The sequence below is a fragment of the Genypterus blacodes genome, unplaced genomic scaffold (assembly GCF_046128005.1).
Source record: "Genypterus blacodes isolate CSIRO-AG114 ecotype Tasmania unplaced genomic scaffold, CSIRO-AGI_Gbla_v1 ptg000221l_1, whole genome shotgun sequence".
Taxonomy (NCBI): domain Eukaryota; kingdom Metazoa; phylum Chordata; class Actinopteri; order Ophidiiformes; family Ophidiidae; genus Genypterus; species Genypterus blacodes.
Genome location: NW_027467020.1, coordinates 50,693 through 76,119, shown reverse-complemented (window position 1 = coordinate 76,119; position 25,427 = coordinate 50,693). Strand labels below are relative to the sequence as shown.

The 25,427-nt window shown below is 46.5% G+C and overlaps 3 protein-coding genes across 5 annotated transcripts; all 3 read left to right on the top strand.

The window, feature by feature from the left end:
• The first annotated feature begins 275 nt into the window (after window positions 1-275).
• LOC143016259 (A disintegrin and metalloproteinase with thrombospondin motifs 2-like) lies at window positions 276-14,445 on the top strand. 3 transcript variants are annotated; one of them, XM_076170506.1, is made up of 25 exons: window positions 276-728; window positions 2,344-2,831; window positions 3,794-3,986; window positions 4,922-5,034; window positions 5,214-5,297; window positions 6,258-6,341; window positions 6,821-6,977; window positions 7,235-7,340; window positions 7,461-7,604; window positions 7,691-7,823; window positions 8,154-8,264; window positions 8,350-8,495; window positions 8,573-8,662; window positions 8,987-9,069; window positions 9,375-9,508; window positions 9,719-9,842; window positions 10,175-10,255; window positions 10,331-10,494; window positions 10,838-10,997; window positions 11,157-11,289; window positions 11,377-11,584; window positions 11,909-12,035; window positions 12,126-12,194; window positions 12,564-12,720; window positions 13,123-14,445. In XM_076170506.1, the coding sequence occupies exons 1-25, from the start codon at window positions 644-646 to the stop codon at window positions 13,868-13,870; spliced, it is 4,122 nt and encodes a 1,373-aa protein (XP_076026621.1). In that variant the 5' UTR covers window positions 276-643; the 3' UTR covers window positions 13,871-14,445. The 3 variants fall into 3 exon arrangements, with proteins under 3 accessions (XP_076026621.1, XP_076026623.1, XP_076026622.1); XM_076170508.1 differs by lacking the exon at window positions 13,123-14,445 and adding an exon at window positions 12,292-12,343 and having other exon boundaries at window positions 12,564-12,677; XM_076170507.1 differs by lacking the exon at window positions 12,126-12,194.
• Window positions 14,446-16,533: 2,088 nt separating this feature from the next.
• Window positions 16,534-18,154, top strand: ndufa2 (NADH:ubiquinone oxidoreductase subunit A2). The gene is made up of 3 exons (XM_076170492.1): window positions 16,534-16,692; window positions 17,199-17,305; window positions 17,960-18,154. The coding sequence occupies exons 1-3, from the start codon at window positions 16,592-16,594 to the stop codon at window positions 18,049-18,051; spliced, it is 300 nt and encodes a 99-aa protein (XP_076026607.1). The 5' UTR covers window positions 16,534-16,591; the 3' UTR covers window positions 18,052-18,154.
• A 1,002-nt stretch (window positions 18,155-19,156) lies between these two features.
• Window positions 19,157-25,409, top strand: ik (IK cytokine). The gene is made up of 20 exons (XM_076170498.1): window positions 19,157-19,273; window positions 20,003-20,069; window positions 20,566-20,658; window positions 20,746-20,805; window positions 21,518-21,685; window positions 21,869-21,983; window positions 22,105-22,175; window positions 22,267-22,313; window positions 22,398-22,561; window positions 22,667-22,775; window positions 23,015-23,054; window positions 23,141-23,330; window positions 23,422-23,440; window positions 23,530-23,612; window positions 23,872-23,957; window positions 24,096-24,153; window positions 24,324-24,412; window positions 24,857-24,965; window positions 25,054-25,088; window positions 25,172-25,409. The coding sequence occupies exons 1-20, from the start codon at window positions 19,264-19,266 to the stop codon at window positions 25,197-25,199; spliced, it is 1,641 nt and encodes a 546-aa protein (XP_076026613.1). The 5' UTR covers window positions 19,157-19,263; the 3' UTR covers window positions 25,200-25,409.
• The last annotated feature ends 18 nt before the right edge of the window (window positions 25,410-25,427 follow it).

The window sequence follows — 25,427 nt, the reverse complement described above, 5'->3', positions numbered from 1 at the left end:
ACACACACACAAACTCACTTACTCACTCACTCACTCACTCACTCACTCACTCACTCACTCTCACACACACACGCACGCGCACGCACACACACACACACACACACACACACACACACACACACACACACACACACACACACACACAGACACACACACAGGTTGTCTGTATTTACATTTGGAAAAACAAAAGAAACTCTCATCTGTTTTACTGCAGTAACATTCGAGTTTAGCCAGCAGGGCAGAAGACAGACAGGCAGGCAGACCGATATACTCAGAGGGAGGGGAGACAAACAGACACGCAGAGGGAGGAGAGACGGACAGACAGACAGACAGACAGACAGGCAGGCAGAGGGAGGAGAGACAGACAGATAGACGGGCAGGCAGGCAGAGGGAGGAGGGAGAGACAGGCAAGCAAGCAGAGAAAGGGTTAACAGAGTGGAGGAGTTTCTGTCTGAGATCACTCACAGACAGAAACTTACTCAGTCAGACTCAGTCTACACTTTTCACTGCATACAGACAGACAGTCTGTCTCTCTACCTGTGTCTCTCTCTCCCTGTCTATCTGTCTCTCTCTGTCAGTCTCTCTCTCTCTCTCTCTCTCTCCCTTTTTCTCTCTCTCTCTCTCTACCTGTCTGTCTCTCAGAATGGAAGAGTTTGGCTTTGGATTGTTTCTTCTGTTTCTGCTGCAGATCAACTGCTTACACTCACTGTACATTACAGACAACACAGGTACAGTACAGTACTGTTACTTTTACTTTTACTGTGACTACTGTGACTACTGTTATTATTACTGTTACTACTACTGTTACCACTACAGATACTACTGTTACTACTGTTACTACATGTGACTACTGTTATTATTACTGTTACTACTACTGTTACCACTACAGATACTACTGTTACTACATGTGACTACTGTTATCATTACTGTTACTACTGTTAGTACTGTTATTATTACTGTTACTACTACAGATACTACTGTCACTACTACTGGACGATTACCTTACATTATATATATTCCCATATATATAATGTAAGGTATCATTTGACTCATTTTCTGATCAAGTGCACGATTCAGATATATATCATATATATATGAAACAATTCTATACTTGTCATAAATGCACTAACACACACATTCATATCTACTGATGAATGTTTCAACATGCTAACGTACACATAAATGATCTCAGTGATGTAATGGACTCATGTGTTTGTGTCCCTCTGGTTATTTGATGGCGTATGGAGTGAGCTTTCTTTGTGCTCCAACCATCCTTCACTCATTTCCTTATCACCTTAAGAAGAAATGGCTTTGAAGGACACATGTGGTCCCACGAGACCAATGTATGGATCTACTGTGTACTGACCGACGCTCCCTGCAGATGTTGTGTGGGGCCACAACTGTTTCATTACAGTGTTACCAAGGCAACTGTGACAGACAGATCAATTCATATATCTACTACTCGAAGAAAGACTTTTTCTGTCTGTCTGTCTCTCTCTCTCTTTCTCTCTCTCTCTCCCTCTGTTTCTCTCTCCTCTGTTTCTCTCTCTTTCCCTCTGTTTCTCTCTCTGTCTCTCTATCTCTCTCTCTGTCTCTCTCCCTCTGTTTCTCTCTGTGTCTCTGTCTATCTCTCTCTCTCTCTCTCTTTATCTGTCTCTCTCTTTTTTTGCCACGTTTTTCCCATAACTCTTTGTGTTTATGGCTCGGTGACGTATGGGGAATGTGAAGGATTCATATTTCATCACATCCTTTGTGTGTGTGTGTGTGTGTGTGTGTGTGTGTGTGTGTGAGACCTCCATGGCCTTAGACAGAGGGAGGGCCTTCTGTCTTTCACTCTTTCCTTTCATCGTTGCCTCCTAACCAAACTTACATTCTTTCCACACACATACACACACACACACACACACACACACACACACACACACACAGACACACACAGACACACACACACTCACACACACACACACACACACACACACACACACACACACACACACACAGCTGCTGATCATTACGTTTATGTAATTATTGTGTATTGGAAGCTGAGTTCGGATTTTCCGCTTTGCCGCTGTATTTGCAGTTCAACTACAATCAACTTTGTCATTTTACGAGACGGAAGTAGAGTAGAAGTCAGGCAAAGTAGCAACAAACAGCTAACAAAATTGCCTGTTGTTGGTTGTTAACCCTCACCATCTTATCTGATTGGCCAATCAGTGAATATTACTACAGCGTGGCACTAACACAGTGAGGTCAGCAGGGGGAAGTACTGAGGCTTACAAAAATACTAATGCTGTCTGTCTGTCTGTCTGTCTGTCTGTCTGTCTGTCTTTCTGTCTCTCTCAGATTCTCTCCATCAGATTCTGTCAGAGTTCGGTGTCGTGCGGCCGGTCAGGACTGATGAAAATGGACGTTTTTTGTCATTGTCAGTCTCCGCCCACCACCTGCATCGGAGTAAAAGACATGCCTACGTCATGAAGGACACGCCCAATGCACACAGAGACACATACACAATATGGAGTGACTTGCCAGATCACAAAGACCCACCCACAAAACCAGCCAATCACAAAGGAGGAGGCAGGAGAGGGCGGAGTCACTGGGGCAAGCGGCAGAAAGAGGCGGAGCTTTTCTACAACGTTACCGTATTTGGCCAAGAGATGCAGCTACGGCTGCGGCCCAACTCGCGGCTCATTGCCCCTGGTGCCACCATGGAGTGGTGGGAGGAGTCAGGACAGAGACACTCCCAGCCAATAGGAGGTACCGGTTGCTTCTACACAGGGGAAGTGTCCAACATGGAGGACACGTCTGTTGCCATCAGCAACTGTGACGGCCTGGTACGTGTCATCTGAATTCTATTGATTTCATTGACTGTCAGAACAGTCGCACCTGATCAGCCAATCAGTGATTATCACCAAAGTGACTACACTGCTGCTATCACTAACTAACTACCCCTGGATCCATGTCAATCATTAAACACAAACCAGTACATCAACGTCAAGTTGCTCCAGAGTCCAACAATGAAGTCCCACGTGGTGCTGGTTTACTTCCTGAGTCGGCAGGAAGCTCCTGTCCTCGGCTAGCAGAAACGGAACCATCGCTGCCTGCTGATGGAGAAGTGGATGAAGTCGATAAAATTAACAGTTATTTCCTGTTTAGAGGCACGACGACTGAAACGTTTCTCAGCTGTAGTGGTTCTATTCTATGCAGTTACACAAAAGCACCACAAGGTGTTGCTGTTTTGCTTCGCATGGAAAGTCGCACCAAAACACAGAGGTAACCGATGAGCTCAGTGGTCAATATTAAGAAAAAAACTGAGCGCTGAATGCTGCGTCCGACCAATCAGAGTTGAGCATCACATAGCCACGAGAAATAGATAATAATAATAATAATTTGAATATGTTAGAGACCTTTGATCAGTGAACCTTGAACTCGTCTGACATCCCAAAGCTGTTGAGGGTTTCCCTCATATAAAAGCCTCTCAGCTCGTCCGGATGTTTAGACAGCTGTTAAAACGTTTCAGCCTCTGGATCACATCTGTGCCAGCACAAAGCCCCGCCCACCACACTTTAACCTGAGCTCACGATTAAACGGACAGTAAAACAAATATCCTGCAAACTTTAAAGATATTTCAGCTCCGACGATGACGTCTCCATACACGCTAACATACACAGAAGGACGCAACAGCGTGGACGTGTCCACCAATCAGTCGTGAGAGAATGGCTGAGTCATCACAGTGTTTCTAATGTGTTGCCGACTAAGACTTATGTTTTGCTGACTTAGCTTTAGTGTCTTACAGGCAGGGCTGATCCGGACGGGTCAGGATGAGTTCTTCATTGAGCCGTTGGAGAGAGGAAGAAGAGGAGAAGAGCAAGAGGAGCAGGAGGAAGGAGAAAGAGGACGAGAGGGAAGACAACACATCATCTACCGCTCCTCTGCCATCATTAAGAAACAACAGGCTGCCACTCAAAGTGGAGATGTTTCGGTGACAGGTCAGACACCCAAACCACAACCACCATAACAGACCAATCAGACGCCACCCTTACTTAAACACACATCGCCTACAGACACATGATCCCATGATGACATCACTGAGAAAGAACTCAGACGTCATCATCACTAATTAGCTTCATGAGTCATGTGGCATTTTCCTGTCCGTCTGTCTGTCTGTCTGTCTGTCTGTCTGTCTGTCTGTCTGTCTGTTGTTTTCTGGTGGAAAAGAAAAGGATCAAATTCAAAGAGGTAAAATGTGTTCCAGGAAGGCTGCCAGAGATGACCACACACACACACACACACACACACACACACACGAACACACACACACACACACACAGCTGCTGCTACGTGGCACAGAGATATTTCAACTTTACTGATCAACTCCAATGGAAACTCCCAGAACAAACACACACACACACACACACACACACACACACATACACACACACACACACACACACACTCACACACACACACACACACACACACACACAGATCCTCTTCTTTAACCCTATGTTGTCATTTCCTACTTTGGCTGCTTTCTTGTTACACACACACACACACACACACACACACACACAAAAACACACACGCACACACACACACGCACACACACACACACACACACACACACACACACACACACACACACACACACACACACACACCTACAGGATCAGTCTGTCTCTCTGTCTCTCTCTCTGTCTCTGAAGTTGGATTAGTCATGACTTGGTTTGTGTGTGATTGTGTGTGTGTGTGTGTGTGTGTGTGTGTGTGTGTGTGTGTGTGTGTGGGTGGGGGGCGGGGTCATGGTCCTAACGTTAGAAACATGTCGTGTTTAACACTAATGATTGTTGTCTGGAGTTGTGAAACTTTGTCCCGTTTATCCAGAGGACTGTTCTAATTACTGTGAGTGCTCTTGGGTGTTCAGGTTCTCTTTTAGGTTCTCTGAATATGAAGCCGAACATGTGGTTGGGATCCGGATCACCTCGTAGACGGAGAAGTCGACGCTACGCTGAGGAGGCAGAGCTTTTTAACATAGAGGTTAATAAGCTTCACATTTAGCCTCGGCAGTCAATACAAGACTGTGACTGAATATTTCTTCATGTTTTACATACAAAGATGATATTGTATATTCTATTCCTGGAATATGAAAGAATTCCTTTATTATCAAGAGGGTCAAAGATCAACAGGTTCTCTTCACTGCTCTGTTTCTCCATCAGGTTCTGCTCGGTGTAGATTATTCTGTTCTTCTCTTCCACGGCAGAGAGCACATCCAGAAATACCTGCTGACGCTCATGAACATCGTGAGTCACACAACAAATACTACAAAAATATTTTGCAGAAATAATACGGACAAAACAAAGTTCACTCACTCACTCATTCACTCCTTTCACACTCACTCGCTTACTCTCATCCACTCACTCACTTCACTCCTTACTCACTCACTCACTCACTCCTTACTCACTCACTCTCTGTCACTCACTCCTTAATCACTCACTCTCTGTCACTCACTCCTTAATCACTCACTCTCTGTCACTTCACTCATTACTCAGTCACTCTCACTCCGTACTCACTCAATCACTCACTCACTCTCTATCACTTCACTCCGTACTCACTCACTCTAACTTCTTACTCACTCACTCTCTGTCACTTCACTCATTACTCAGTCACTCTCACTCCGTACTCACTCAATCACTCACTCACTCTCTATCACTTCACTCCGTACTCACTCACTCTAACTTCTTACTCACTCACTCTCTGTCACTTCACTCATTACTCAGTCACTCTCACTCCGTACTCACTCACTCACTCACTCACTCTCTATCACTTCACTCCTTTCTCACTCACTCTCTCTCACTTCACTCATTGCTCACTCTCACTCCTTACTCACTCACTCTCTATCACTTCACTCCTTTCTCACTCACTCTCTGTCACTTCACTCATTGCTCACTCTCACTCCTTACTCACTCACTCTCTGTCACTTCACTCCTTACCACTCTCTGTTACTTCACTCATTGCTCACTCTCACTCCTTACTCACTCACTCTCTGTCACTTCACTCCTTACTCACTCACTCGGTCTTTTCTTGCTCACTCATATTCGAGATTTTCAACCAATCAAGTGTGTTTCACCATATAGGGCCAAATAGGCCTGGGGTCAAATCAATTCTTCATTTGTCATTTATTGTTGCCAGAAAACATCAGTTATCCTAATCATCTATGAATTAGTGATAAACCCCCCCCCCCCCCCCCCCCTCCTCTTTAGGTTAATGAGATCTATCAGGATCACTCGCTGGGTGCAAACATTAATGTTGTTCTCGTCAGGATCATCATGCTGTCTGCCACCAAGGTAACAAAACCAGTGTGTATATGTACTCACACACGCACAGTGTGTATATGTACTCACACACCCACAGTGTGTATATGTACTCACACACCCACAGTGTGTTTATGTACTCACACACGCACAGTGTGTTTATGTACTCACACACCCACAGTGTGTATATGTACTCACACACCCACAGTGTGTTTATGTACTCACACACGCACAGTGTGTTTATGTACTCACACACCCACAGTGTGTTAATGTACTCACACACCCACAGTGTGTTTATGTACTCACACACCCACAGTGTGTTTATGTACTCACACACCCACAGTGTGTTTATGTACTCACACACGCACAGTGTGTTTTTGTACTCACACACCCACAGTGTGTCTGTGTACTTATACACTGTATAGATACTCATACACTTGTGTAAATATTATGCACACAAAGTGCTATAAACCAATTAAAGCTCTTTGTGTCCTCTTGCCCCGCCCCGTCAGTCTCAGGAGCTAATTTCGTTAGGCAATCCGTCCCAGAGTTTGGAGAAGGTTTGTCGCTGGGCATTTCTCCAGCAGAGGGAGCAGCAGAGTCACGCTGAGCACCACGATCACGCCATCTACCTGACCCGCCAGGAGTTTGGACCGTCTGGCATGCAGGGTGCTGCAAACACTACAAACACCACGACCCATACTCACTGCTGTGAACTTTAATATACTTGGACTACAGAAGTGACCTGTCTCCCGTCCTGTCTGTCTCACTGTGTCTCTCCTCCTATCTGTCTGTCTCCTTTCTGTCTGTCTCCTCTTTTCGCTTCCTCTCCTCCTGTCTTGGTGTCTCCACCTGTTTGTCTGTTTTCCCTTGTCTGTGTATCTCTACCTGTCTCTCTCTCCTCCTGTCTGTCTCTCTGTGTGCAGGTTTCGCTCCAGTCACAGGAATGTGTCACCTGGTTCGGAGCTGCACGCTGAACCATGAGGATGGATTCTCCTCTGCTTTCGTAGTCGCTCATGAAACAGGCCATGTGTGAGACTCACACACCCCCACCAGTCTGTCTCACTGTCTATCTGTCTCTCTCTACATCCCTCCATCTCCTCACCTGTCTCTGGCTCCCTCCTCCTGTCTGTCTCTCCTCCTGTCTCTCAGTTTGGGGATGGAACATGACGGTCAGGGTAATGACTGTGAGGATGAAGTGGAGTTAGGCAGCATCATGGCTCCTCTGGTGCAGGCAGCATTTCACCAATACCACTGGTCCCAATGCAGCAGAGAGGAACTGCACAAGTACCTGCAGTGAGTACCTTCATCAGAGCCAGCACCCACATACAGGGGCGCTACTAAAGCATACCGTCTGTTTGTCTCCATGTCTCTCTGTCTAGTACCTATGACTGTCTCCGTGACGACCCGTTTGACCACGATTGGCCCGCTCAGCCGCAGTTGCCAGGGCTTCAATATTCCATGGACCAACAGTGTCGCTTTGACTTTGGAGCAGGATACAGCACCTGTACTGCAGTATGACTGCCTGTCTGTCTGACTGTCTGTCTCACTGTCAGTCTCTACCTTTCTCTCTACCTCCCTGTCTGACTGCCTGTCTGTGTGCCTCACTGTCAGTTCGTCTGATTGCCTGTCTGTCTGCCTCATTGTCACTCTCTCTCTCTCTCTCTCTCTTTCTCTCTCTCTCTCTCTCTCTCTCTCTCTCTCTCTCTCTCTCTCTCTTTCTCTCTCTCTCTCTCTCTCTCTCTCTCTCTCTCTCTCTCTCTCTCTCCGTTTGTCTTTCTTTTGATCATTTCTATATGAAGAAGTGTTGGTGATGAAGATGTGTCTCGGTCTGTCTCTCTCCAGTACACTTCATACGATCCATGTAAACAGTTGTTGTGCAGTCACCATGACAACCCGTTTTTCTGTACAAAGAAGGGTCCGCCCATCGATGGGACAAAGTGTGGACCGGGGAAGGTGAGGACGTGCCATCACTGTCATAGAGCGACTGAACATGCAACCCACTTCCTCTTATCTCCATGGTGACTCTCTTCCTATCCAGCACTGTTTCAAAGGTTACTGCATCAAGTTGACCCCTGACCTCCTGAGACAAGATGGTGGCTGGGGTACGTGGAGTCCGTATGGCAGCTGCTCTAGAACCTGCGGGGGCGGAGTCAGGTTTCGGACCAGACAATGTGATGACCCAGCGTGAGTAAGATGATGTGGGGGGGGGGGGGGGGGGGGGGATACAAAAACATATTCAAATGATGTGCTGTTGTCTTCAGACCAGCCAACAGGGGGCGCACCTGCTTTGGAAACAGTTATGAGTTCCAACTGTGCAGCCAGGAGGAGTGTCCATCCTTAACTGACTTCAGGTGAGCTCAGCTCTACTCTACTCTGCTCTACTCTACTCTGCTCTACTCTGCTCTATCTCATTTTACTCAAGGCATCGTGTAGTTATAACTGTGTGTGTGTGTGTGTGTGTGTGTGTGTGTGTGGTGTGTGTGTGTGTGTGTGTGTGTGTGTGTGTGTGTGTGTGTGTGTGTGTGTGTGTGTGTGTGTGTGTGTGTGTGTGTGGTGTGTGTGTGTGTGTGTGTGTGTGTGTGTTTGTGTGTGGTGTGTGTGTGTGTGTGTGTGTGTGTGTGTGTGTGTGTGTGTGTGTGTGTGTGTGTGTGTGTGTGTGTGGGTGTTTTTTTAAGGGAGGATCAGTGTAAAGTCTGGAACCCGTTTTATGAACATGAAGGAAAAAAACATCAGTGGCTGCCATACCAGCATCCTGAACGTGAGTACACACTCTCTCTCTGTCTCTCTCTGACTCTCTGTCTGTCTGTCTGTCTGTCTGTCTGTCTGTCTCTCTCTCTCTCTCTCTCTCTCTCTCTGTCTCTGTCTCTGACTCTGTCTGTCTCTGTCTCTCTGTCTCTCTGTCTTTCTCTCTCTGTGGCTCTCTCTGTCTCTGTCTCTGTCTCTGTCTCTGTCTCTGTCTCTGTCTCTCTCTCTCTCTCTCCGTTTCTCTTTTTGAATCTAATTCATTCTGCCTGTCTGTCTCCCCATCCCTGTGTCTGTCTGCCTGCCGGTGTCTCTCTCCAGCTGATGAACGTTGTCAGTTGTACTGTCAGTCCAAGCAGACAGGTGCAGTTGTCTCTATGGACAGAATGGTGCATGATGGGACCCCATGTTCCTATGGCGATGCCCACAGCGTGTGTGTCCGAGGAGAGTGTGAGGTCTTTATTTTACTTTATTTTATTACATTTGATAAGATTTCTCTGTGTGTTTGTTCTTTCTGCCCCAGAGCAGAGAGTGAGACAGCCAGCTGAGTGAGACAGCCAGCTGAGTGGAAGTTCTGAGCTGCTGCTGTTAGAGGACCAAACACTGCTCAACATGTGAACACGTCAGAGTGTGATCAGTGTGTGTGTGTGTCTGTGTGTGTGCAGCATGTGGGCTGTGATGGACTGATTGCCTCAGACCTACAGGAGGATCGATGTGGAGTTTGTGGGGGAGATAACTCCAGCTGTAAAATCATCAAAGGAAACTTCACACGCAGCACCAGGAAACAAGGTCACACACACACACACACACACACACACACACACACACACTGAGTCACCATACAAAAAAAGAAGAAATAGAGAGAGAGAGAGACAGAGAGAGACAGAGAGAGAGAGGGAGAGAGGGAGAGAGAGAGAGAGAAAGAGAGAGAGAGAGAAAGAGAGAGTGTGTGAGAGCTGGTCTTCTCTGTTCTAACCTCAGTGGTTGTGCTCCTTTGTCCTTTGTTGCTCTAAAACACAATGATGTCATGATAACGCAACAGTGCAGATGTCTGTGCTTCGTCTGATCCATAAACTCAAAATATTATTGATTGATGATGAACGGTTATTGCTGTTGCTCAGGTTACCTGAAGATCCTTGAGATCCCCATAGGAGCGCGACACCTCCTGATCCAGGAGTTCAAAGGAACGCCTCACATCCTGGGTAACAGGAAGTAGTTTTATGTCTCATTACGACTCATTTCCTGTGTCAGGCCTCCAACTCTTCTGTTTTTTCCAGCGGTGAAGAACCAGGTGAGCGGTCACCTCTTCCTTAATGATGAAGATGACTTCCCACAATCCCAACTAGTGATTGAGAAGGGCGTGGCCTGGGAGTACACAAACAGTGAGGCACAGGAGTCCATCCAGACCACGGGCCCTCTGACATACGGCGTCCTGCTGATGGTCTGTGAGACCCTCAAGTCCTTTACATTATACATGGCATCTTGTTGGCATCTTGTAAGCATTGTGTTAGCATCGTGTTAGCGTCATGTTCTTGTCTGTCAACAGTTTCTGAGGTTTAGACAGTCAGTTAGTCACGATACGCAAACAGCTGCTTTGGTTGGATAACAGCTTATGCAAATGAGCCATAGCTGTGATTGGTTGTCTCGTGTGGCAGGAGGAGCTCACATACGTGTTATGGTTTCTCTTCTCAGTTACCCTGTGCTGCTGTTAGCAAAACGGGTTCCTGAAGTAGAGTTTCACAAAGGCAGGTGTTTGATAATTTCACATTTGAACTTCCTGTCAGATCCGTTCCAATGGTGACTCCAAGGTCACAGTGTCCTATAAGTATATAATCCAGGAACAACTCCGAACCTCCCTGGAGTCCAACCTGGTCCAGGAGGACGCCATCTTCTACGAGTGGGCGCTGAAGAAGTGGTCTCACTGCTCCAAATCCTGCGGCGGAGGTAAAAACTGGATTCTCCTTCTCAAATGCAGAGCGTTTGATTCAGTGCTTCGTAAAGTCTGATGAATCTCTGCTGTTGGGTATTTGCGACACAACAGCAGAGGGCGCCAACAATGACATAGAGCTGTTTCACCTAGCCTTTTTATTGTGTTGTTGTCAGGGAAACAGTACACACGTTTTGGCTGCAGGAGGAAGGCTGATGGGAAAATGGTTCACAGGATGTTCTGCTCCAACATCAACAAGCCCAGAGCCATCAGCCGGAACTGCAACAGCGACACCTGCAGCACGTCACGGTAATGCAGCCGCTTGTGCTGCTGGCTGGAATCTTTCCCGGCATGCACTGAGGAACACATCTGATGCTCGAATGCCCCTCCCCCCAGCTGGGTGACAGGTGAGTGGGAGGACTGCAGTGCCTCCTGTGGTCAGACGGGGTGGCAGCGTCGCTGGGTGACCTGTCAGCAGGAGTCCAGCAGGGGGCAGCAGCGCTCGGTGCACAGCCAACTCTGCAGTGACCTACGACCCGAATCCAAACGCACCTGTAACCGCACCCCCTGCCCCCGCTCCTGGAGGGTGGGGCCCTGGGCCCCGGTAGGCCAATCAGTGATCAATATGATGATCATTAATATCAACACCATGTCTGTGTTTGTTTGTGTCTTCATACTCATCACTCTTCATCTGCCCCATGTGTGTGTGTGTATTTGTGTGTTTGTGTGTGCGCTTGTGTGTGTGTGTGTGTGTTTGTGTGTGCACCTGTGTGTGTGTGTGTATGTGTGTGTGTGCCCCTGTGCCTGTGTGTGTGTGCATGTGTTTGTGTGTGCGCCTGTGTGTGTGTGTGTGTGTGGGCCCCTGTGCCTGTGTGCGTGTGTTTGTGTGTTCTCCTGTGTGTGTGTTTGTGTGTGCCCGCGTGTGTAGTGCAGTGTTTCCTGTGGTAACGGCTCTCAGGAGCGTCAGGTTGTGTGTTCAAGTCCTGATGATGCAATGGGAAACTGCAGTGAGTCCAGACCTATTACGAGCCGAACCTGCCAATCGCCTCCCTGTGGTGAGCCAATGCCAGGAATGTTTGGAACTGTAGTGTGTGTGTGTGTGTGTGTGTGTGTTTGTGTGTTTCATCACGTGTTTCCCCCTGCAGGTGATCAGAGGAACTCCATCATCCAGTGGCTGTCCAGGTCCAGCCCAGAGAGTCCTGCAAAGACCTCCAGTAAATCATCTTCATCTTCACCTTCATCTTCATTTTTACCTTTGCCTTCATCTTCACCTTCATCTTTCTGATGAAGTAAAACATTTTTATTTTCTAGAAGCTGCATCGTCTTCATACGCTGGTCATTTTCAAACGGGCGGAGCCACAATGTAATGTCCTAAAGCTCTTTGGCTGTGCTAAGCTACATTAGAAGCTACAGCTAACAAAGCACCGTTAGTATGGGCTATGCTAGCTGAATGCTAACATAGCATGCTGATGCAGGTAGCATGTTAGCTAGCTGGACGTCTCTCCTGGTGCTTAGTTTCACTTTGAAGTTTTTTTTTTCAAATCCTTGTGTCTCATCTGCAACTCTTTATTTTCTGTCTCCAGGGCAGCGTTGCCGTGGTGACCGCTCTGTGTTCTGTCAGATGGAGGTGTTGAGTCGTTACTGTTCCATCGCCGGCTACAGGCAGATGTGCTGTAAATCCTGCAGCCAAGGAAACTTCAGCAACAGCAACAACTTCAGCAGCACAAGTCGCCCAAGCAGGTCAGCTGATAGTTAAGTCAAGATTATTTGTATAGCTCAATATCACATACAATGTCTTAAAGGGCTTTACTGACCGGCAACATCAGGAAAATTCCTGACCCAGCCCTGGGCTCTCTAGGAAGACAAGGAAAAACTCCAGAGAAAACCTTCAATGGATAAGGAAAAAAGAAAGAAACCTCGGGAGAAGCAATCCTATGAGAGAGAGAGAGCGAGAGAGAGAGAGAGGGATGGGGAGGGGGGGCAAAGTGGGAGAGGGAGCCGCAGAGTCCTGGTGGTGGAGCACCCCTGCCTCCCTCTGGGAAGGCAGCCATCTGTCACTGAAACAGCTGACCCGTGCATCCACGTGGTCAGCTGTTTGGTTTCTGATCGGCCCGTTGTTGCACCTTGTCTTTCTGTTCATAGCTCACCGAGGTCGACCACAGAGGATGTCACTTTGTCTAGTGCCCCCTGGCTGTACAACATGAGCATCAACAGCACCACAACTCCCAGCTTCACTGCTACGCTGCCTCCCACCACCATGGGCACCACTGACTTTGTCTATGTGGAATATGATGACTATGAAGACTACTCATCCTATGAAGAAACGCTGATGTCCATGGAGACACCAGAGAGTCCTACTATTGTCACAAGTACTATGGCAACCACCCCCAGCACCCTCACCACTACAAGACGTCCACGAAAAACTGCTGGCCCTGACGTTGTGAAGAACAGATTGCGCACTGCCACAGCGCCACCTATTCCAATTCTGCCGACTCCATGGGCTCACAGTGATGACCTCATCAAACAGGGACTCGCTCCAGAGCTGCAGACAAACGGAACAAAAAGCCATCAAACTGAAATTAATTCTTCAGACTCCTCTGTCTTCCCCTTATCCTCGGTCCCGCCCCACAGCAGGCGTAAAGAGAAGAATTCTGTGGATGAGGTCTCTTACGGTATCGTGGGATTGGACCCACAGACGTCCAGGGGTCAGCAGAATTACTTTGTTCCCCGGATGCCGCCGTTTCGCGAGCGAACGCAGAACAAACGAATCCAGGAGCTTCTGAACGAGAAGAGACGTCAGGATCTCCTACAGAGACCCAGAAGGACGAAAGATCTGCCGTCCCTCAGGACGGAACGGAGACACGGGGGGTTAACAGACTCTCACGCATAAACACACAAGTACGACTTCCTGACTATCTGCCAATGATGCATCTGGAAAGAATCTAAGGAGCCGCTGATGAATCACTCAGACATCTAAAGAATCTTCTGTCCCTGAAAGTTTCTGTGAATCTTTCTTCAGGTTTGCAGAAGAAATAAAGTTTCCATTTACATTCTAAACCTTCTGCTTTACCAAAAGTGCTGCATTTTTTCAGTTTCCATGGCAACCTTCTATGTATTTTTTAAGACCTTCCAAAGTCTACAGATCAGAAGGTTCCTGGTTCAATTCCAGGCTCCGCCTATAGAGCCTGTGGAAGTGTTGTTGAGCACTGAAGCCCTCAGTGGTCCTGAGGTGCAGGTTGTCTCCTTGCATCAGTGTGTGAATGAAGTCAGTGTACAGAGAAACATAACAACACGGATCTGTCAAAATCTGGGTGGGAAGAATCTAATGAGGCTTCTATGAGCAGGATGACAGATCTTTCTTCAAATCAAAATATATTGCAGTTCATGTTTTTTGGTTGTTTGAGCTTCTGTACCATTAAATCTTCTTTCTGTATTTCAAATAAAGGGAAACTAAAAGATCCTTAAGCTGCTGATGTTTCATCTTTGACTGTCCTGTCACCTAGTGGCCTCTGGTTGTCACTGTTTCTGACAGCAGAGGTGACTTCCTCACTCTTTCACTCTCCCTCTTCATCAGAGCTGCAGTAGCTTTTCTCCTGATGTGAGTCCAGAACCAACATACATGTCGTTTGTTAGCAAGTTTGTAAGAAACATTCAGACTTTAGAAAAGGGGTCTCCAACCTTTTTGCCTCGGAGAGCTACTTTGACAAAATAAAAGTGTTGGAGAGCTACTCATGTTTTATATTATTCGTAACATTTATTCACATGGCTGATTCTCCACCCAAACCAGCTGAATAAGTGTCTTTTGTGTGAACATTTACAAAATGTTGATATCCAACACTCAACACTCATGCACACATTTTGTATGCACTTCAATTCAGCAACATGAGCTTGTTTTTTTCTGTATTCATGTTCAGTGTCAAGCTCACACCAATAAATTCACATCATATTAATCTCATAAAAACCAAAACCATGTTATTACTTGTTTTACTATTTAACTAATACTTTACCTTTCATATTTCTAATTTTCTGTCTTTCCACATATCACTGTCACAATATCTCTTCACATTCCCTGTAATTCCAGAAATTCCCTGTAGTTCCCATCTCATCTGTTCTTCACATGCATTCAGTTTGTTATGATGTTAGTGAGATGACAGAGAGTGTGGAACTGTTTTCACGAGGAATTAAAATAGTGTTGGAATGTTCTTGCAGTGAAGCACGTTCTCTTTCCTACAGTTTTGGAATGTTATTTTCAGAGTGTTTTCCTGTTTGGAAGAACATACACTGGATTGAGAGCCTGGGTGGAGATTATTTTTTCTTCCAACGGTTGGATGCACAGTTCTCATGTCTGTGAAGGTTTTTTGTGGACCCTGCTCGACATAACAGCTTAATTCTGCAAATGTTGCCTTTATGTTGTCACAGTTGTTAAAATGCATCCAAATGCTGCTTTTCCCCTCAGCTGTCACTCATCTTTTCGCGCACTGCAGACCGAGGCCATCCTATCATTCTGTCTTGTAATTAAGTTGCAGAAAAAATTAAAATAGCTCTCGGACGGGAGCCAGCTCCAATCGTTCACCTAGAAGAGCTAAAAGAGATGATATGGGAACTACAGGGAACTCTTCGGGCCAGTGCGTTTGATAACGACACATGACGCCCTGCTGGCAGCCGGAAAGTCCCATGAAAAGTTGCCGTGGACTTTGGTGAAGTGGCGCTCCACAGACGCGTTAGCACCGCCAATGAGACACGCACACACTTGCCATTCACATTCGCAATTTGTTGCCTTTTATCGGGGCTGTTTTCATCGGCGCTTGCTGGCCGGATGTTACGGTGTCACGTAACCAAACCTGACAGCAGCGTCATTTGTTGCACTGACAGCTGATTGGCTTATAATCGTTTTGTGACAAAGGAGGCGGGAGTTGAATTTGATTGTATAGAAATTCAAAAAGCTATACCAAGTGACGATGTGTTGTCGAATATACGTATTCTTTGAACCTTTTGGCAAGCGACTCGAAAAGGCTTTGCGAGCGACCGGTAGCTCCCGAGCGACGTGTTGGCGACCCCTGCTTTAGAGGAACTCCTGATGTGACTGCACACAGCAATTTGAAGCTTGACTCTTTAGAAGCTGAATTACTAAGTGTCTCTGTATGTATTCAGACAAGTCATGGCTGAATGTTTCTCTCTTCTCTCTCCTCTGGCACAAACACATTTGTTTGACTGATTCCTATCACTATCTGTAGCTAATAAAGTTGTGGTTGTCCAAACATTATTCTTATTTCAACACGAGAATTATGATAGCCTTTCTGCCATTTCTGTGTTATTTTATATGACCCTTTTTGTTGTGACTGTTTAGCCTGTGACCTGAAGTTCTTTTATGTGACCTGAAGTTATTTTATCTATCTATGTTGAAACGCACTTATTGGAAGTCGCTTTGGGTAAAAGTGTCTGCTAAATGATCGTAATGTGATGTAATGTAGGACAGACTGAGGGACAGACAGACCTGTGTGAGCCTATGAGGACAGACTGAGGGCGCAGACTCAAAAGTAAGAGCCCGTGAGGACAGACTGAGGGCGCTCTTAACCCGCTCACCGTCCTTCAGCCTGAAACAGAAACAAATATGGCGGCCGCTGTCGTGAGGAGCCTCGGCTCTTTGAGCAGAAACCTCCGGGAGGTTCGCGTCCACCTGTGCCAGAGCTCCGCTGCCAGCAAGGGGGCGAGGTGAGTGTGAGTGCGAGGCAACGAGGCGCAGAGAGCCGGACGGTTAGCTGTTAGCTTAGCATCAGACACAGTGACCTGTACGCTGAGCTGCTAAGCTACAGGCTAACTGTTAGCCATTAGCTCAGCAGCAGCAGCAGAAGAAGAAGAAGAAAACATCCTTTATACTTCACTTTATAAAGTATACTTTATACTTTATTCAGCCCATCGCTTTGTTGTTGTTCTACAAACACACACACACGCGCGCGCACACACACACACACACACACACACACACACACACACACACACACACACACACACACACACACACACACACACACACACACAGGACCCGTATACATGCTGCCCGAGGGGGCAAGTTTGAGGTTGAGTGCCTGGTTCAAGGGCACCTCGGCAGTGCCCAGGAGACTAAGCCCATGGTGTGTGTGTGTGTGTGTGTGTGTGTGTGTGTGTGTGTATATATATATATATAATGTTTGCATAATGTTTGCTTACACATATTTCAGGGACTTTGTGGAGCAGAACTATGTGGCGCTCAAGACGGTGAACCCGGATTTCCCCTTTCTGATCAGAGAATGTTCTGGAGTCCAGGCCAGATTGTGGGCGCGATATGGTGAGCGCTGGCCCTGCGGCATCATGGGACATGTTACTGTGCTGAGCTCGGGGGGGGAGCCTGATGTCTTTTTGTCCCTTACACTTAAAGCCTGAGGACAGACAGGAAGTCTGCTGTGTCCATCCAGTTTGACTGCTCGTTAATATTTACGTGCAAGAGTGCACGCAGATACTAAGTACAACATAATGAGTACATACAATAAGGGGTACGAAGTACATACAATCGGGGAACAGTACAAATGACATTACAAATACAGTACATGACAGAACAAATGCATGAGGAGGCAGATGTGCATCTGTCATCTTCTTCTTCCTCGAGTTGTGTGCCACTAGCGCCACCTGCTGGACCATGCCTCGCCCTGTGAATGCCAGCGCCGCCGTGGCATGTGTGAAAAGACAATGCTGCATGTATGAACGACCCCACCGCGATCATTGACATTCAGCTGGTGGTCAAATGATCAAACTTCTACCTTTAAATGGGAATTTATATAACTTCAGCCTTTTAAGGCCAAACTCAGTCTGTGAAAAATTCCACAGCTACAACTTTTTCCAGAACACTTTGGATTAAATTGATCAGATTTCTGATTTATTTATCTACATCCTATGATGTTTCACAAATGTGAGAATTTGTAAACAAGACCTTTTTTTTCTTTAGATTTCGGGCAGGAGCGCAGTGTTGCCGTGGACAACATGACAGCTGATCAGGTGGCCAAAGCTCTGCAGACTCTGGCCCAATCAAAACCCTGACTCCGCCAACAGCCGCACCCCTCTGTGAAGGAACTCGGCTCTTCCTCCATTTTGTTTCCATTGTATAAATGTGTTGATGTTAATAAATCTGCTAATAACTTCACATTCTGTCCTTCCTGTTTTGTAGTTTCTTTATTCCTGTTTATTGAAACATAGATTAAATTTAACAAATCATTTTCTTACTGCATATCCCCTCTGACACCTTCAGTTTCCAGTGAAACAAGGACATCTACTGGTGACAACGACTGACAGAAATGAACTCTCACTTTTTCTATAATAGATCAACTCAGTGTAATAAATGATATAAACCTAAAGATAATGAAATAGTGAGAAAATAACCGGTTGAAGTCAGTGGCTCGATTTAGACCGGTGACACCTAGTGGGGGAATGATTCATAACATTGTATTCCACTGTCAGCAGTGCAAACAGGATGGGCCAATCAGTCAATAATCAATACAGACTGATCAATGACGACATTACATCGCATAGAGGTGTGTGAGTGTGAGTGAGACTCCTTGTGATGCAATTTAGGAGATATTGATTTTATTCAGTGTTTCGTCCATCTGTTATCCAACACGTCTGACTGCTGAACATCTGTTTTGATAATTAGATTTGGATTTTGACACTTAAACCTGCAATTTGAAAGCAGAAGCACCAGCTGGTCCTAGAGAACCTTCTGACAGGAGGTGACGCAGTGACTCTTCTGACCACAGGGTGGAGGCAGAGCGCCACAAGGGGCTTTAGCAGAAAAGGAAAACCAACCTTAGTTAGCACTTTTTTTTATACAACGGCAGATTTTTATTTAATCCTGAAAACATACAAACAAGTAAACAACCCTAACCCTAAACAATACAGAGGATTCATGAGGTGACGTCACCAGTTTGTCTTTTTTTGTGACTTCAATGCTAAATGTTAATGACGGGAAACCTTTACGTGTCTGCAGATAAAGTTTGATTCGAAGAAAAAGGTAGGGTTAGGGGTAATTATAATTCTGAACGCTTCGAATATTGTGAATAAACTAAAAAAAAAATAAGGAATAGAAACTAGAAACTAGAAAGTTTGTATTTTTTATATCCGGAAATACATAACATTTTTCAGGAAATGACGTAATTCGACATCAGCGTGAAGTTCCGCTGAAGGAGCAAGCTAACAGCTAACAGCTGAAATTGAAGCAGACGCCACATATAAACGTCCTGAACACCGGAGACGAAAATGCCTGAAAGTGAGTTTAACCGCTGCAAATGCCGTTAACCGTTTGTGACGGGTAGCTAAAGCTAAAATTAATGGCGTTAGCGCACGTTGACCTAAAAACATCATTGTTTGTTCTCATGAACGCTTTCTAATCCAAACTTTGTTCACATGGCTTCATTTTTTACGACTAATACAATAATATGAATGTCGTCTCCGTATTAATATTGATACAAATACGCCACGCATTTAATAAAGGAAAGAAAGAAAATAAATGGATCCGTAAACATCCCTGCTGTTTGCGTGTGTGAGAGACAGACAGACAGGGAGAGCGAGAGAGAGAGACAGACAGATGGAAAGAGAGATTACATTACATTACGAGCATTTGGCAGACGCTTTTATCCAAAGCGACTTACATTACATTACCACCCTACGCAGAGGGGGGAGCAATTGAGGGTTCAGTGCCTTGCTCAGGGGCACCTTGGCAGGGACTCGAACCGGCGACCCTCCAGTTCCCAAGCGGAAGCTCTACCCACTGAGCTACTGCCTAGACGAGATAGAGGAGCATTCTCTAAGGACAATTCAATATTTCAGGGCAGAGCTCATTCTTACTTTCACACAAGTTGCCATGGCGATACTCCTCAGTGTATAGTGAAGAGTAAGCTTTGTGTTTTAAGTTTGGGTCAGGACGTTTACCTGTCCCATGTTGGTGTCGTGCTGCGCCCCCTGCTGCCTGTGTAGTAACCTGCTGCTGTTCTTCCAGCTGAGAGTTACTCAAACCCCCTGGCACCGGATAACCACGAGCTGGACGAGCACAGAGCTGCTGCTCAGTGAGTACAGAGAGAGAGAGAGAGTGTGAGTGAAAGAGAGTGAGAGAGTGAGTGAGTGAGAGAGAGAGACAGACAGAGAATGAGTGTGAGTGAGAGTGTGTGTGTGTGTGTGTGTGTGTGTGTGTGTGTGTGAGAGAGAGAGAGAGAGAGAGAGACAGACAGACAGACAGACAGACAGACAGACAAGAGAATGAGTGTGAGAGAGAGAGAGTGTGTGTGTGTGTATGTGAGTGAGAGAGAGAGAGAGAGAGAGTGAGTGAGAGACAAAGAATGAGTGTGAGTGAGAGAGTGTGTGTGTGAGTGAAAGAGAGACAGAAAATGAGTGTGAGTGAGAGAGAGAGAGTGTGAGTGAGTGAGTGAGAGAGACACAGAGAATGAGTGTGAGTGAGAGAGAGAGAGAGAGAGAGAGAGAGAGACACAGAGAATGAGTGAGAGAGGGATAGATTTGAGTGTGTGTGAGAGAGAGAGTTCACTAAGTAATGACTGTGTGTTTCAGGTCCAAGCTCACCAATGATGACTTCAGGAAGCTCTTGATGACCCCGAGGGCGACGCCCTCTTCAGCCCCGCCCTCCAAATCCAGACACCATGAGTGAGTGACAGAAGAAACACTCCAGAGAAAGTGTGCAGGTGTGTCATAACTCAGTTAGGATGATGATGATGTTTGTTTTTGCCGTAGAATGCCCAGAGACTACAACGAGGATGAGGATCCCGCAGCACGGAGGAGGAAGAAGAAGAGGTGAGACACACACTCTGTCACTTTATTGGCTGAATGATTGATAATTGTTATCATTAATGTCCTTCATTGGATGATTGAAGCTCCACATGTTGCTGCTTAGTGTCTGTGTGATGAAGTGAGCTCAGTGATGAAGATGAGCAGTAAACGAGGAGCTGCTCTTCATCATGTGTGGTCTCTGATAGAGAACTGAGCCTCATCATGTTCTACTGAGAGCATTCAGACAAAGCTCAGCTCAACCTGAGCTCAGCTGATGATAACAGGAACTAGAGTTACCATAGTAACTACAGGTTGTGGGCCCAATATGTCCTCTCCATCTCCTCTGCTGTTCTCTAGCAGCTCCTCTGCTGCACATTTCCCTTTGCACTCTTCGTCTCTCTGTCCTCTTACTCTTCTTCATTTGTTGCTCTGCGTCTAATTAAGCTATAACTTCTTCTTTTGTTCAATTCAACATTAACCAAGTACGCCTTGTCACACATCCGTCACACCCGACCAGTACATCAGACAGAGATCTCCTGTCCTACGTAACCATGGAGACACAAAAGTCTGTTTATATTACAGATTTTTGAATGAAGTCTAACCCACTCAACACCAAATTCCCCTCAAGAGAGCATAACCACATTGGTTGGTTTTTCAGAGCCTCAGTTCTTTGGTCTGATCAGATATCTGTCACTCCAGCTGATGCCATGATGTTGTTGGTCGTTTGTGTTTGCAGTTACTATGCAAAGCTTCGTCAGCAGGAGATGGAGCGAGAGAGGGAGCTCGCAGAGAAATACAGAGACAGAGCGAGGGAGCGACGAGACGGCGTCAACAAAGACTACGAGGAGACCGAACTGATCAGCACCACCGCTAACTACAGAGCGGTGGGACCTACGGCCGAGGCGTGAGTCCATCGCTCCTGATGCTAACGCTAATACAACTAGCTCAATAAGATCAGATAGAACTTCTTTTATCTTGAGGGAAATTGTTGTGCAACAATTGCAGTACAGTAGGAAATTGAATGTTAACTGTATTAGCACCAGTGCTAACTGCTGCTAATTGTGTCTTGTGCTGTGTGCGTTTGCAGCGACAAGTCAGCAGCAGAGAAACGTCGTCAGCTGATCCAGGAGTCCAAGTTCTTGGGTGGTGACATGGAGCACACTCACTTGGTGAAAGGTTTGGACTTCGCCCTGCTGCAGAAGGTGAGACAGGCAGAGAGAGAGACAGGCACCACATCAGGTTCACACCCAATAATCCCTATGGTCCAGTCTCAGGGTGCATGCCAGTACTATAAGTTTGTGTGTGTGTCTGTGTGTTTTCCAGGTGAGAGCTGAAATCACCAGTAAGGAGAAAGAAGAAGAAGACATGATGGAGAAAGTCCAGAAAGAGGCAAAGTAAGGAGCCCCAACCACCCTGACCTCTGACCCCTGACCTGTCTGTCTGCTCTCTGACCTGTCTGTCTGTCTGTGTGTGTGTGTTTGTCAGGAAAGACGTGGAGCCGGAGGAGAAGATTGAGTTTAAGACTCGTCTGGGTGAGTCTGTTAGTGAGACTTGTTTGATGTGTGTTGTGTTGTTGGTGTGTGTGTGCTAATGCTGAGTGTGTTGTCTGTTGTCAGGCAGGAACATCTACCGGATGGTGTTCAGGTCCGGTCAGACAGAGAGGAACGAGCTCTTCCTTCCTGGCAGGATGGCTTACGTGGTCGACCTGGATGATGAGTTCACTGACACAGACATCCCCACCACACTGATACGCAGCAAGGCTGACTGTCCCAGCATGGAGGTACTGCTGAGGGGAGGGGAGGGAGGGAGGGAGGAAGGACATAAGCAAACACAAACTTATACCATCTGTCTCTCTGTCTCTGTCTCTCTCTGTCTCCCCCCTCAGGCTCAGACCACTCTGACCACCAACGACATTGTGATCTCTAAGTTGACTCAGATCCTGTCTTACCTCAGACAGGGAACTCGACACAAGAAGGTCAAGAAGAAGGACAAAGGTCAAACTCCTCCATGACATGTGTCACTCACACTCACACTCACACACACACACACTCACACACACACTCACACACTCACACACACACACACACACACACACACACACACACACATACTCACACACACTCACACACACTCACACACACACACACACACACACACACACACACACACTAGCCCCCCTACGAGCCCATGATAAAGGAAATAAAGGTCTATGTGTGTGTGTGTGTGTGTGCAGGTAAGCTGGATGATAAGCGAGCCCCTGAGGCTGATCTGAGGTCAGTACAAACACACACCCTAAACCCATGATTCAGTGCTGCCCCACAGTGGCCACAGTATGAACTTAGTGTTGTTGAACCCTCAGCATCTTTGATGACATCGCAGACTACATCCCCTCGTCCACCTCCAAACCCAACAAAGACAAGGACAGACATCGAGAGAGAGGAGAGAGAGACAGGGAGCGAGAGAGAGAGAGAGAGAGAGAGAGAGAGAGAGAAGAGGAGAGCAAGAGGAGACACAGCTACTTTGAGAAACCACGAGGAGACGAACACCAGGTGAGTTGACGGAGATAAAGGGAGACAGGTGGTCTCTACTGCTGCTGGAAGCTCTATTTAACTGTCTGTCTGTCCCTCTGTCTGTCTGCAGGCCTTGGAGGTGGAGACAGGTACGTCCAGCTCACAGCATCACTCAACCTCAGTAAGGTGAAGAGAAATCACATCTCTGTCTCTCTCTCTGCCTGTCTGTCTCTCTCAGGTCCTGGTTCAGTCAGAGAGCAGATTAAGATGATTAATGAGAAGTTTGCAGGAGCTGCTGGCAGCCAATGGAGCCAAGACTCATATCCTTCAGTTTACTACGGCCTGATGGAGAGTGTGTGTGTAGGCCTGTGTACTGTGTGTAGTCCTGTGTGTGTGTGTGTATCGCCGGTTCGAGCCCCTGAGCAAGGCACTGAACCCTTAATTGCTCCCCCCTCTGCGAAGGGTGGTAATGTAGTGTAAGTCGCTTTGGGTAAAAGCGTCTGCCAAAATGATGGTAATGTAATGTGTGTAATGTATCGGTCCTGTCAGTAGTAGTTTATCTCTTTAACATCCTCCCACAGTTTCTCAGAGGAGAGAGAGCAGCAAGGAGCAGCTGGGAGATTTTTTTGGTGGATCAAACTCCTACGCAGAGTGTTACCCTGCAACGTGAGACAGACACACACACACACACACACACACACACACACACACAGTCTGTTACCCTGCAACGTGACATACACACACACTGATATGTTAGACACAAGTCCTAGGTGTGTGTGTGTGTGTGTGTGTGTGTGTGTGCAGGATGGATGACCTGGCCGTGGACAGTGATGAGGAAGTGGACTATAGTAAGATGGACCAGGTAAGAAAAAGTCCCAGCATGCATCAGTGCAGGTCAGCAGAGGGCGCTGTTCATCTTGTCAGAGCAGTAGTGATCAATACTCATCAGAGAAGTCATCAATTATCAACAGACTTATTGAAATCAGAATGACAAACATCCATTTTGTGTCTGTGTGCCCGTCTGTCTCTCAGGGGAATAAGAAGGGACCACTGGGCCGCTGGGACTTTGACACTCAGGAGGAATATTCAGACTACATGAACAACAAAGAAGCTCTGCCTAAGTATGAAGCCTTCAGTCCTCCAGTTCTTCAGTCTTTCAGTCCTTTAGTCTTTTTGTCCTTCAGTCCTTCTGTCCTTCTGTTCTTTAGTCCTTCTGCCCTTTAGTCCTTCTGTCCTTTAGTCCTTCGGTCCTTTAGTCCTTCGGTCCTTTATTCCTCCAGTTCTTCAGTCCTTCAGTCCTTTGGTCCTTCAGTCATTCAGTCCTTCAGTCCTCCAGTCCTTCAGTCCTTCAGTCCTCCAGTCCTTCAGTCCTTCAGTCCTTCAGTCCTTCAGTCCTTTAGTCCTTCAGTCCTTCAGTCCTTCAGTCCTCCAGTCCTCCAGTCCTTCAGTCCTTCAGTCCTGTAGTCCTGTAGTCCTTCAGTCCTTCAGTCCTTTAGTCCTTCAGTCCTTCCTCGTGCGTTCATCGTACTCAGTGTATTGGCGGTGTGTGTGGTTTGTCCATTCAGGGCTGCCTTCCAATACGGCATCAAGATGTCTGAGGGCAGGAAGACGAGACGCTTCAAAGAGACCAATGAGAAGGCAGAGCTCGACCGCCAGTGGAAGAAGATCAGCGCGGTGAAGAGACTAAGATGTTACAAAACTTTCACCTTTGCAGCAACTTTGCAGCAAGTATTGACTGATTCTCTCTCTCTCTCTCTCTCAGATCATCGAGAAGAGGAAAAAGATGGAGGCGGACGGGTTAGTATCTACCATAACAGGAAGTGCTGGTCTCCATGGTAACAATGTTTTGAAACTTTAATGTTTTGATCTTTTTTTTCCAGAGTCGACATCAAGAGGCCAAAATACTGAAAATATCCAACACACACATACGCACACGCACACACACACACACACATACGCACACATACGCATGCATGTTTTTCTTTATAAACATGTTGATATTATCGTGATCGTGTTTAACTTCAGTTTGTTAGAAAATTACAAACCTACCAGAATGTTGTGATTCTTTTTATTATTGATCATATTGTGAAAAACATCAATAAATGATTGATCAGTTTAGACTTTATTGCATTTCAA